General features: G+C 48.4%; 1 protein-coding gene across 1 annotated transcript; it reads right to left on the reverse strand.

Annotated features, from left to right (window-relative positions):
- Positions 1-10,889: 10,889 nt before the first annotated feature.
- On the reverse strand, positions 10,890-12,504 carry Hnrnpa0 (heterogeneous nuclear ribonucleoprotein A0). The gene has a single exon (XM_076573442.1). It carries the CDS (start codon positions 12,271-12,273, stop codon positions 11,359-11,361), a length of 915 nt encoding a protein of 304 aa, XP_076429557.1. The 5' UTR covers positions 12,274-12,504; the 3' UTR covers positions 10,890-11,358.
- Between the last annotated feature and the right edge of the window lie 580 nt (positions 12,505-13,084).

A 13,084-nucleotide genomic window follows, 5' to 3' on the forward strand; every position in this document is an offset into this window, starting at 1 on the left:
AAAGCGTAAGCATTAGGGGATCAAAAGGCACAAAGGAACTTTTAGGGTGATGAAAATGTTCCTTATCTTGATGGCTTGGGGGGGAGGGGGTACCAGAGAGATGACTCTGTGGTTAAAAGCATGCATTGCTCCTGCCAAGGACCTGAATTCAGTTCCAAGCACCCATGTCAGGTGGATCACAACCACTTGGGACTCCAGCTCCAAGGGTACCTGCACTCATACATGCACATATGCAAACGCATTCCTACACATATTTGTATAATTAAAAATAAAATACTTAAAAAAGAAACTACTGGGTTTTTTTAAAAGATTTATTTATTTATTATATATACAGTGTTCTGCTTGCATGTGTCCCTGCAGCCAGAAGATGGCAACAGATCTCATTATAGGTGGTTGTGAGCCACCATGTGGTTGCTGGGAATTGAACTCAGGACCTCTGGAAGAGTAGTCAGTGCTCTTAACCACTGAGCTATCTCTCCAGCCTGAAACTACTGTTTTAAAAATTACACACTTAGAAAAGGAAATTCTCCATAAATTTATATATTACAGAAGAATACTGGATAGCTAGGCTCTACCTCACACCTGTGACACCAGAGCCCGGGATGAGAATTTTAATGAGCTCCATAGGTGACTGGAACGCACAGCTAGACAAGAAGATCACATAGACTTCGATGTCCTAACGGCAGAGCAGAGAGCCTGGCCTATGAGAAGCATCCAGTAACCGCTAGTAGCACCTAGTTCCGCGGTCTTCTTCAAGGCTATTAAACATCCTTGACCCATGGATCTTGGAACCAAGGAAAAGATTAGTCAGGGTGAGAGGGCATTTGTGGAGCCATCCTACACCTCCAGAAGCCACTACTGCCAACAGGTCAGCAAGGACCGGACAGACGGGCGCTAAAGTACAGCCCACCCTCATCTCTACCACCAAAACTCCCTACCAGATCAAGCTAGAGTCAGAGCAACACATATTCACAGCATACAGAAGACCATCCCTCAGCACAGCCCACCCTCATCTCTGCCACCAAAAGTACCTACAGATTTTGGGCCACTTGCTGAATGGACTCTGCTTAAAGCACCCTGGGAAAGCAGGTAGAAACTGAGAAAGAACCTAGGGCCCCAAAGAGTCAAACAGACCACTACCTGGTCCAGAGGGATGCCTGCCTTCCTTCACCTTCTGCTCTGAGGACAATGTCCTGGGGAAGTCTTCTCAAGCGTGATCACTCATGCGGTCTGTGTTCCACCTTTACGATGCTCAAACTGCCTTTGACTCCAGTTAACACCTCGAGCAACCACGAGGGCTTCAGCTCCCTCTGTAATCACTCTACACAGTCGCTGACTCACTTGTATCCTTTGTTTATTTTTATACCCTCTAAGGAGGTTCTTGTAAACCCGTGGGTCTCAACCCCTTTGCGGGGGTCACATATCAGATATCCTGCATATCAGATATTTACATTGCAACTCATAACACTAGCAAAATTACAGTTATGAAGTAATAACAAACTGATTTTATGGTTGGAGGTCACCACATGAGGAACTGTGTTAAAACCTTAGAAAAGCTGAGAACCATTGGGCTAAGGATTGTGAACATGAGAGTACTGAGATTCTGAGGGCTAAATAACTTGACCAAGGGTGCCTGGCCCAGATAACTTTCAACCTCTCTTCTGATTTAGGAACTCCTAAAGACATTACATAGAGCTGGCATCCAAGGCTTCCAAACACCTCCTTTAGGAAGGTCCTCTGATCACCAACCAAGTTAGCCAGTAAGGAGAGCAGATGAGCAGCATTGGACGCCAAGAGAGCCAAAGCAAAGCCGACTGGCTACAGCCCCAGGAAGCCACCTCCATAGACCTAACAGATTCACAGCTCTCAAGCTTTTCCCAAGAACTCTTTCCTTTCCCAAATCTGCAGTCCACAACTGGTGCCCTCTGCTGGTAAGCTATGTATCTCTCATAACAAAAGTGAAACTGCTTTTCACATCCGCAGTCTAGAAAGAAAAAGGAAAGGAAAAATCTGCTCTGTCACAGATTCAAGAATGAGCATTAATTCAGCTTAAAGACGTTAATCTTCTATCCACTGCTCTTGCCTCCCCTTTCAGTTCTTCTCTGGATACAGAGAAGACCTAAAGGATAAATACAGATGATACATTCTCCCCCACCAATCAAGCATACAATGATAAATGTGTGTGCTAAGGTAGGGTCCACACACCCAGTAGAGACTGTACCCTTAGACAGTGAGCTCCTGTTGTCTCCATCATCATCTGTGTACCCTTAGACAGTGAGTTCCTGTTGCCTCCATCATCTGTGTACCCTTAGACAGTGAGCTCCTGTGGTCTCTATCATCTGTGTACCCTTAGACAGTGAGCTCCTGTGGTCCCCATCATCGTCTGTGTACCCTTAGACAGTGAGCTCCTGTTGTCTCCATCATCATCTGTGCACCCTTAGACAGTGAGTTCCTGTGGTCTCCATCATCATCTGTGTACCCTTAGACAGTGAGCTCCTGTGGTCCCCATCATCGTCTGTGTACCCTTAGACAGTGAGCTCCTGTTGTCTCCATCATCGTCTGTGTACCCTTAGACAGTGAGCTCCTGTGGTCTCCATCATCGTCTGTGTACCCTTAGACAGTGAGCTCCTGTGGTCTCCATCATCATCTGTGCACCCTTAGACAGTGAGCTCCTATTGTCTCCATCATCATCTGTGTACCCTTAGACAGTGAGCTCCTGTGGTCTCCATCATCATCTGTGCACCCTTAGACAGTGAGCTCCTGTGGTCTCCATCATCATCTGTGTACCCTTAGACAGTGAGCTCCTGTGGTCTCCATCATCATCTGTGCACCCTTAGACAGTGAGCTCCTGTGGTCCCCATCATCGTCTGTGTACCCTTAGACAGTGAGCTCCTGTTGTCCCCATCATCGTCTGTGTACCCTTAGACAGTGAGCTCCTGTGGTCTCCATCATCGTCTGTGTACCCTTAGACAGTGAGCTCCTGTTGTCCCCATCATCATCTGTGTACCCTTAGACAGTGAGCTCCTATTGTCTCCATCATCATCTGTGTACCCTTAGACAGTGAGCTCCTGTGGTCTCCATCGTCTGTGTACCCTTAGACAGTGAGCTCCTATTGTCTCCATCATCGTCTGTGTACCCTTAGACAGTGAGCTCCTGTGGTTTCCATCATCGTCTGTGTACCCTTAGACAGTGAGCTCCTATTGTCTCCATCATCGTCTGTGTACCCTTAGACAGTGAGCTCCTGTGGTCCCCATCATCGTCTGTGTACCCTTAGACAGTGAGCTCCTATTGTCTCCATCATCATCTGTGTACCCTTAGACAGTGAGTTCCTGTTGTCTCCATCGTCTGTGTACCCTTAGACAGTGAGCTCCTGTTGTCTCCATCATCATCTGTGTACCCTTAGACAGTGAGCTCCTGTGGTCTCCATCATCGTCTGTGTACCCTTAGACAGTGAGCTCCTGTGGTCTCCATCGTCTGTGTACCCTTAGTGAGTTCCTGTTGTCTCCATCATCGTCTGTGTACCCTTAGACAGTGAGCTCCTGTGGTCTCCATCATCGTCTGTGTACCCTTAGACAGTGAGCTCCTGTGGTCTCCATCGTCTGTGTACCCTTAGACAGTGAGCTCCTGTTGTCCCCATCATCATCTGTGTACCCTTAGACAGTGAGCTCCTGTTGTCTCCATCATCGTCTGTGTACCCTTAGACAGTGAGCTCCTGTGGTCTCCATCATCGTCTGTGTACCCTTAGACAGTGAGCTCCTGTGGTCTCCATCATCATCTGTGTACCCTTAGACAGTGAGCTCCTGTTGCCCCACCCTGCCTCAGATCAGCTAGCTGGTATTTTATACTTACTTACTTATTTGTGCTGGGAACTAAGCAGAAGGCTTTATAGGTGCATTCCTACTCTGACGCTCTACCTCAGACCTAGCCACATTTTATCTCTAGGGCATCTCATGTAAAGTGCAGGCATCAATCAATAAAATCTGTCCTGTCCTCCTTTATCTGGTGTTGTTCACTTAGCTAACCTTATTTTCAAGGTTCATTCATGTTGTGACATGTACCTGAATTTATTTCTTACGGCTCAGCAATATTTCATTTTGTTTATCCATCTGCTTTATTAATGGACACTGGGTTGGTATTTCACCTTATGGTAGAGCAAAATCTAGCTACTATTTCCCTAATGTTGACATTTAGATGGTGATAAGGTTTTTGCTATAATATATTGATCATCTTTAGGCAAAGTTTGTTTCCCTTACATCACAGGAGTGAAGGATCGGAAGACTTCAGTACTTCTCACTGAACACATTTGAACTCTATTTCACCCTCCTCATTTGATGCTTCTTGCTGCTTGGAAGAGAAGCTAGTATTGGCAGTTTCAGGTCTAAGAACACAAGTGTGGGACCAACCCCAGAGAGTGTGTTTGGAGAAAGGTCTTCCCTGGACACGGCTGGCTCATCTGTGAGCACTTGCCCCAAGCTGTGAATCCCACAACAACCTGATGTTTTCCAGCACACACACACACACACACACACACACACACACACACACACACACACACACGTACGTACGTCAGAGATCACCAGGCCCTAGGATTTGCTGAACTCATAGCTGAAGCTCATTGTAACGGCACTGTTAAGTGTATGCTCCCAAAGGGAATGCAGGGGCTCAGCATTAGTAACATCACTACACAGCCCGTTACAGCATTAGTAACATCACTACACAGCCCGATACAGTCAACACCTCTGCACGTCAGAGGATGCTGGGCACACTCCCTAAGTGGAAGTGCCGGGATAAAAGATCACAAGGCCATCTAACAGGACCGTACCATCAGGTGTGATATGCTAACATTTTACCGATGCCACCAAAAGAAGGTCCATTTTGGCTAAAACCCATGTAGCTATGGAAGAGACTGTCATACTTTAGTCCAACTAGTTCCAGCCTTTCCTCGTGAACGATCATCAAACACAGTTACACCAAAAGAATAGAAATTTTAGCCGGGCAGTGGTGGCGCACGCCTTTAATTCCAGCACTTGGAAGGCAGAGTCAGGTGGATCTCTGTGAGTTCAAGGCCAGCCTGGTCTACAGAGCGAGATCCAGGACAGGCACCAAAACCACACAGAGAAACCCTGTCTTTGAAAAAAAAAAAAAAACAGAAATTTTGACAAAGCCAAAAAGCAGCCTTTAAAATTCAGACCATGTCATTCCTCTACTCAAAATCCTCAGATTGCTAGGCAGCACCCCTGTAATCTCAGCCCTCAGGAGGCGAAGACTGAGGAAGGAGACCCATCTTATGTTCAAAGCCACCCAGGCCACATAGCCAGTACCCCATCAGCCAAGCTACACACAAAGTGAGACTGTGTCTCAAAAACAAAACCAAAAACTCCTCCAGTGGCTTTCCACTCATTTGCTCAGGGCTGTTTTAGTTGCTTCTCTGTTGCTGTGATAAAAAAGAAGAAGAAGAAGAAGAAGAAGAAGAAGAAGAAGAAGAAGAAGAAGAAGAAGAAGAAGAAGAAGAAGAAGAAGAAGAAGAAGAAGAAGAAGAAGAAGAAGAGAAGAAGAAGAAGAAAGGCTGAAAAGCAACTTGGGGGAATCAAGAGTTTACTCAGCCTACAAGGTACAGCCCATCATCAAGGGAAACCAAGGGAGGACCTGAAGCCACGGACGACACTACTGACTGGTTAGCCTCCCGTTCGGGCTCAGCTTGCTCTAATACTCAGGCCCACCTGTGCAGGGCACCACCCACAGTGGGTTGGACCTTTCCCAAATCACCATCAATCAAGACAGTCACACGGATTTGCACACAGGCTAATGGAGGCTTACCCCAGGGGAGGCACCCCTTCCCAGGTGTGTCAAGTTGACAACCAAATTAACCACCACCGAGACAGTCTTTACCTGGCCTACAAATCCCCAAACACCATCTGGTGCTCTCACCTCAGTGGAAGTGCCTTTGCTCCGTTTCCCTCAACTATAGCCACCCTAGGAAATTTCCAAATTAAAATCTGCCATAATTATAGTTAGTAAGAAACTGAATTTAAAAATCAAGAACAGCCACGGTGCACTGGACTCCACCCTGAAGCTACTGATTCCAGCTCATTTACTACTTTTTGAACTATCTTGTGCTCCCAAAGTGACCTAACCTTATCTTACAAAAGAAATTCCAAACTTAAACACCCTTTCTATTACAGCCAATTGGCTTTCATCTTCATGAGAAACTGGTGAAACCAACAGAAAAGTTTGTTTCTAGTGAAACAAGTCAAAATGAGGAGCCCGTGAACAATGAGTCATGGGAGACCAGCTTCACGGGACCTCAAACTACGGATTAGTGTGTGGAGTGGCTTCTTAATCTATGACGACTGTCGTTTTTTTAGACTTATTAACTTGTGTTTGTGTGTGCGTGCACACCATGTGCCGGCCTGTGCCCTTCAGAGGTCAGACGAGGGCTGGGACGAGAATTAACAGTTATGAGCTGCCATGTGGGCACTGGAAATCTCTGCACCAACAACAAGTGCTCTCAGCTGCTGAGCCAGCTCTCCAGCCCCTGTCACTTTTCACTAAAACTCTCCGGTGACTGATATTTCCGAAACTGAGTAAATTAGTCTGTGTCCCACAGCCAGTTTTGCTATTATTAGTACTTGGCAAAAAAGAATAAAATTTAAGTGGCTGTTTTCTTAAAGGCCTTTGCGGCCTCACAGTCAGCAGGGATAATGACATAAGGAACCCAATACACCACACTTTGCATTTCAGCTAAGCAGTGGGAATGTCCTTTGTGCTTGACTTCCTAATCCAAATGTTAAAACTAGTTCCCACACCTGTCACATTCTCTTGTAACACAGTCACAACTGCTTATAGGTCCAACTCAAATGCTAGTACTGTCATAATTGTTTAAATTATCATCCAGACAAAACTGTGGACACCTTAAAAGGCTGGCCCCTATCAGCTTGGTACTCAATTTTTTTGTTGAAGGTATCATAAGAATGAATCTCAAGGTTTCTCTCAAACTGTTAATAATTACCTAGAACGATTTGAAAACCGTATTAAATCATAAGGTATCTAAACAAGTGCATAGTCTAAGAAATCAGCTGACTTACCAGGTTAAATAGCAAACTGAAGTTGTATCTCAACCTAGAAATCCACATTTTTGGTGATAGTCACCTCTGACCCAGAGCAAACCTCACCCAGCACTTCCCAATTTGTGATTTTCCCCAACTTCTAGAGAAAGCTTCATTCATGATAAAAGTATTCAAGCAAAAGCAAATGCTGCTACTAACACCTATTAATGTACAACTGGAAAACTACGCCCTCAATTTTAAGTAGGATAAAACACAGAGTAATGCTTGCTCTAATCTCTGACCTCAATGTATAATCCCTTCAGAAGAGCAGCCGAGCAGTCTAGCAGTCAGAAGGCAGAGGCAGGTGGATCTCTGAGTTTGAGGCCAACTAAGACTACATGGCCTGTCCCCACCAAAAAAAAAACAATTTTATTTTAAAGCTGCAAGATTCCTATCTCCTATTTTCAATCCTTCATATTAGACAAACTGTTTAAATTAAGAGCCTGTAGCCAGCAGGCAGATGGAGATAAAAGCATCTCTTCATGGAGTGACTGAGGACAGAAATCAACAACACAACACAAGCACTTACCTACTTCTTAGGTTCTCAAGGAACTTCTTATTGGGGAAAAAAAAGTTTCATTTTTAAGAGAGCAGGAAAAGTGTGACTCAAGCATGTCTGCAATAGAACACTGAGGGGAAAAAATGTCCCACTTAGTTCCATAGGCTTGGCCAGTCCTTCCAAAAAGGCGGAAGAGCATGTCCACAATCCTAGCACTAGGTGGGCAGGCTCCTGAAAATTCAAGGACAGCTGGGTCTACATAGCTAGTTTCAAGCCAGCTAGGGACACACAGGAGAAGTGGGGGTTGGGGAATGAGGCCAAAATAAGGCTGACAGGGCTCTTCCCTTCACACTGACAGAAGTGGAAGACATTCTCAAGTGTCAGTGTTCACAGGTAACACCCACACACTAGCTAACGGCAGGTGATGAGCAAACAACCCACTCCTCAGAGCACACTTTACACTTCCACTATCAGACGCAGAAAACAAACTGAAATGCAAGTGATCCAATTTAGAGTGTGAACAAACAAGTCTACAAACCAACTGACCCTCACTGGTGGTCTTGAGGCAAGAAGTCCTAAATTCCAAATTCTCAGCCACCCTTCATCCTTTAGTATCTATCTTTCCTAAGACAAGATTCCATATTAAGGTATAACCATGAATATATTCAGACTCAAGAGCATTTTGTGAACCTAAATCACTTTTAAGCTTTAAAGATTTGAAATTCTGGGGTCTGGGGATGGCTCAGCTTTTGAAGAGGACCCCAAATCTGATCTGGCAACTCACAATCACCTGTAATCCAACTCCAATGGATTCAATACCTTCTTCTGGACTCTGCAGGAACCTGCACTCACAAACCTACACACACACACTCACACACACACACACACACCCCTTTTTTTTTTTTTTTTTTAAATAGACCTTAAAAAAAAATAAGATTTTAAACTATTGCCATCTTATTTCAAGATCTCCCAGATCCATCAAGATGGCTCAGCTGGGAGAGGCACTTGCAGCCAGGTGTTTGATCCCCAGGACCCAGATGGTAGAGCAGACCTGCATAAATCCTCTGACTTCCACAGGTTGCTGTGTGAAAGGCACAGGCTTACACACATACACTCACACAAAATGACTGTAAAGATCTTCCAAACTATCATTTAACTAATGACTACTTTAGAATTTACACTCAAAGTATTTGAAATACAAGGATCTTCACATTGGGGCAACTTCATCTTGAAAATCAGGTTATAGGGCTGGAGAGATGGCTCAGAGGTTAAGAGCACTGGCTGTTCTTCCAAAGGTCCTGAGTTCAATTCCCAGCAACCCACACAGTGGCTGAAAACCATCTGTAATGAGATCTGGTTCCTTCTTTGGGCCTACAGGGATACATGCAGGCAGAACACTGTATACATAATAAAAATCAAGAAAAAAAAAGAAAATCAGATTATATTCAAGTATGAAAAACCATCTCCACCTCCTGCCAACTAAGCTTGAAGTCCTCTGTTCAGACTCTCACAGGTAAATCTAGACACCAAACAGCTGTCCACCCATTTAAAAAGCTCCCCATGCTGGCCAGGGGACCACAGGAATCCCATTTCCTGTCCTACTATCCAATTAGATTTCTAAGGTGAGCATAGATGACACTGGGCTGTTTGAGTATGCACCATGAACTGTGGGGTTTCTAAAGCCACCATTTTCAAAGTAAAAAATGACCTCGTTTGACAATCTTCCCTAATTCCTACCAGCTAACTCAGTCTTTCCACCAAAAATAAGCAAACATCAGAGGTAACACGTAACGATAGCTCTAAATCATTTCCTGTATCCTCGGGGCACCCCCAAAAAAACTGCATTAAAAAATCTTCAGTCTTGTGAGTCAAAGCTCAAGCAGAAACCTAAGGACAGTACAGTTAAGCGAGCAAAGAATTCAACTTCCATCCAATTTTCACTCCCATGTGGGACACTTACCTGTTCGAGGTGCTAAATATTTGAACCAAGCATCAACCATCATTCATTCAAGTACCTGAGCAAACTAGCCTAACCTCCATGTCCTTCTTGACCTTGTAATTACACTATTTGGGCAAGAATCAGATCTTAGAAATTACATGAGGACGAGTTAAAATGTAGGGGGTTCAACATTAAAATATTACCATGAGGCTTTGGGCTTTCAAAATCTTGAGTCAAAAAATTTTACCATACCATTAAACCCAGTAAGTTAACTGGTACTCTGAACCACCCACCGGATTATACATACTCTCACTCAATCATGTAAAGAATTGAATTCTTTATTTGTGATATCCATAAACGTTGCTATTCTATGTTTCTATCCAGGAAGGCAATTTTTTTCTCCTATTATCAGGTTTTTTTTTTTGTTTTTTGTTTTTATAAACAACAACTTGAATTCTATTGCATGAAGGGCTACAAACACACGTTAACCAAGCAGAGTACATAGATTGTTTTACAACTTGCACCTAACCCCGTACACATAGCTGCTCCGGTAGCTACAGAGCAGTTTGGGGCTCCTGCCCAAGCTATGCATAGCAGTTGACATTTTCAAACCTCATGTAGAAGACTGGTGAGGGCTGTCAGCTACATTCCTGTGAAGCCCATCTCAGTCAAATGTGGAACTTCCAAGTCTGCACCGATTTCTGATGGCAAACTGCTCAATCTGATGAAATTGTCCTGAACAAATGACTTTTTTAACCAACTGTCTTGCAGCTATACGGCCACTCTACCAGTAGATGGTGCTACATGGGTTGGACTTCAAAGGACAAAGTTCAGATTTAGGAAAAGAAACGTTTTTAAACCTGCTCTGAAAATACAAAAAAAAAAAAAAAAATCACTTAGTGTTAGGGTCAACATAACCCTTATTTGTAACCATTCATTACAGACAAACCAATAAGGATGAAACTAGGTCATCTAAAAAAGTTTCAAACAGTTTTATATGAATGAGAACACATGCTTAAACACAAACTATTTCTCTTAAAACTACACAGTACATATTCTGAAGTAAATTCTCATAGAAAGAAGTGACCAACCATGTCAAGATGATAAGCTTACTCGCTTAGTACAGGAGATGGATGCACAGAAACCTTCAACAGCCACATCCACCACTTCAAAAGTTTGACTGTAAGGGGTAAATTCAACACATCACTAGCTGGGCAACAGGAAAGGGGAAAAAAATAACCCACAAGACCTCTTTTTTAAGTTTCTCAAAGTACATCAAAAACTAACAAAAATATCCTTTAAAACGGTAAGGAGTGGATCCTAGAAAAAAAAAATGTTAGACATGTACGGTCAAACACAATGATTTATTAAAAATAAAACGTAAAAATGATTTTTGTACATATGCTTCCAAATTTCAGGCATGGGATCCAAGTAGGTTTCATAGAAAACGCTGTAGCCAGGTATCAAGTCCTTACAACAAAGTAAACTACCCCCGCCCAACCCCCACCCAGGTTTTGCTACAGAATCAGCAAGTTCACTCCCTCCCACCCACCCCCCCAAAAAAACACAAATTAAAACAAGACATTTTGCTAGTATAAAAACGACCAAGGTCCAAGTAATAATAAAAAAATAGAGTCCATCAATGACTGTAACACAAAAATGTGTGTGTGGGGCCGAGTCCACCTTCAGGGGGGAGACAGGCAGGCAAATGGGGGGACTGCCCCCCCAGGGTAAGCGGCTCCCCCGCGGGCACCTGGGGCGGGCGCGGAGGGGAGAAGCGCCGCCGCCGCCGCCTGGCATCCGGAACTCGGCTTCTAGAACGAGCCTCCGCCGTAGCCGCCGCCGCCGCCGCCGTAGCCGCCTCTGTACGGTCCACTGTTGCTGCGGCCGCCCCAGCTGCCGCCGCCGCCGCCGCCGCCGCTCTTCATCGGCCCGTACGAGGACTGGTGCTGGCTGTAGCTGCCGAAGCCGCCGAAGCCGTTGCCGTAGTCGCTGCCGCCGTACGAGCCGCCGCCGCCGCCGCCGCCCCCGTAGGCGCCGTAGCCCCCGTAGCCGCCGTAGCTGTTGTAGCCGCCGCCGCCGCCGCCGCCCTTGGCCAGGCCGTTCTGGTCGCGGCCGCCGCCGCCGCCGCCGCGGCCCCGGCCGCCGCCGCGCCCGCCCCGAGCCGCCCGCGCGCCCCCGCCGCCCGCGTGGATATCCTCCTTGGGCACCGCCTTCTTCACCTCCACGCGGTGGCCCTGGATCGGGTGGAACTTGACCACCGCCGCCTTGTCGGCCGCGTCGTGGCTCTGGAAGTAGACGAAGCCGAAGCCGCGCTTCTTGCCCGACTGCTTGTCGGCGATGATCTCCGCCTTCTCCACCGCGCCGAACTGCGAGAAGTGCTCGATCAGGTCGCCCTCCGCCACGTCGCCCTTGAGGCCGCCCACGAACAGCTTCTTCACCTTGGCGTGCGCGCCGGGCCGCGCCGAATCCTCCCGCGACACGGCGCGCTTCAGCTCCACCGTGTTGCCGTCCACCGCGTGCGGCGACGCGGCCATGGCGGCGTCCGCCTCCTCCACGTTCGAGTAGGTCACGAAGCCGAAGCAGCGGGAGCGCTTGGTCTGGGGGTTCACCACCACCACGCAGTCCGTCAGCGTCCCGAAGGCCTCGAAGTGGCCGCGCAGCCCCGACTCGCTCGTCTGCACGTTCAGGCCGCCGATGAACAGCTTACAGAGCTGCGAGTTCTCCATGTCGGCCACCCGGGCCCTGCCCCCGCCCTGCGCGCTCCGCGGCGTCGCCGTCGCCGTTAGCGGTCGCCGAGGCCTCGCCGGAGCCCGGGCCCGGCCGCCGCCGCCGCCGGCGGGGAAGGGGCGGGAGGGGGAGGGAAGGGGCGCGCTGCCGGCCCGAGGGCGAGCCGAGGACGCTGGAACCCCACCAGGGCAGCCGCGGCCGCCACCTCCGCTCCCCTATCAGGGCACCACACAAAGAGGCCGCTGAAGGCGCGCGCACCCTCCCCGCGCGGTGCGTCACGCGCGGCGTCGGGCCGCCGGCCAATCGCCTCCCCGCCCGCCTTCGTCCCGCCCACCGCGCCGCAGCGCCGCTCTGGGCCGCGGCCTCCCCGCCCTCCGCGGCCTCGGCGGGGCCTCGGGCTGCCCGGCGCCCGCCCGCCCTCCCGCCCCCGCGCTCGCACTCGGCGCGCTCCCGCCGCGCCCCAGAGAAGGGCCTCCGGGGCGGCCCGCGCGCACCCGCCGAGCGGTTCCTAGCGGACGCGCGGCTGTTCCCGCAGCCCTCCCTCCCTCCCCTCGCCGGATGCCCCGGCCCAACTCCGCAGTGGCGTTGGCGCCAGCCCCTTGAGGGACGTGCCCGGCCAGCCAATCACTGCCCGGCTCTCGAGCCCACTTCCGGCGGCCGCGGCCGCGGCACGGGCGCGCTCCTCTTACGCGCTGGCCCGGCGCCGCCTGTGCGGAGCCGGCCGTGGCCCGCACGCCTCGTCCTCGCGCGCCCTCGCGGGACTCCCGGCCGTTCCCAACGGATCTGCCCGGGGCCTCCGCGCGGGCTTTT

Source organism: Peromyscus maniculatus, chromosome 5, assembly GCF_049852395.1.
Source record: "Peromyscus maniculatus bairdii isolate BWxNUB_F1_BW_parent chromosome 5, HU_Pman_BW_mat_3.1, whole genome shotgun sequence".
Taxonomy (NCBI): domain Eukaryota; kingdom Metazoa; phylum Chordata; class Mammalia; order Rodentia; family Cricetidae; genus Peromyscus; species Peromyscus maniculatus.

Excerpts from the sequence above, each read along its gene's own strand:
- Hnrnpa0 (XM_076573442.1), bottom strand. The coding sequence starts at position 12,273 with ATGGAGAACTCGCAGCTCTGTAAGCTGTTCATCGGCGGCCTGAACGTG.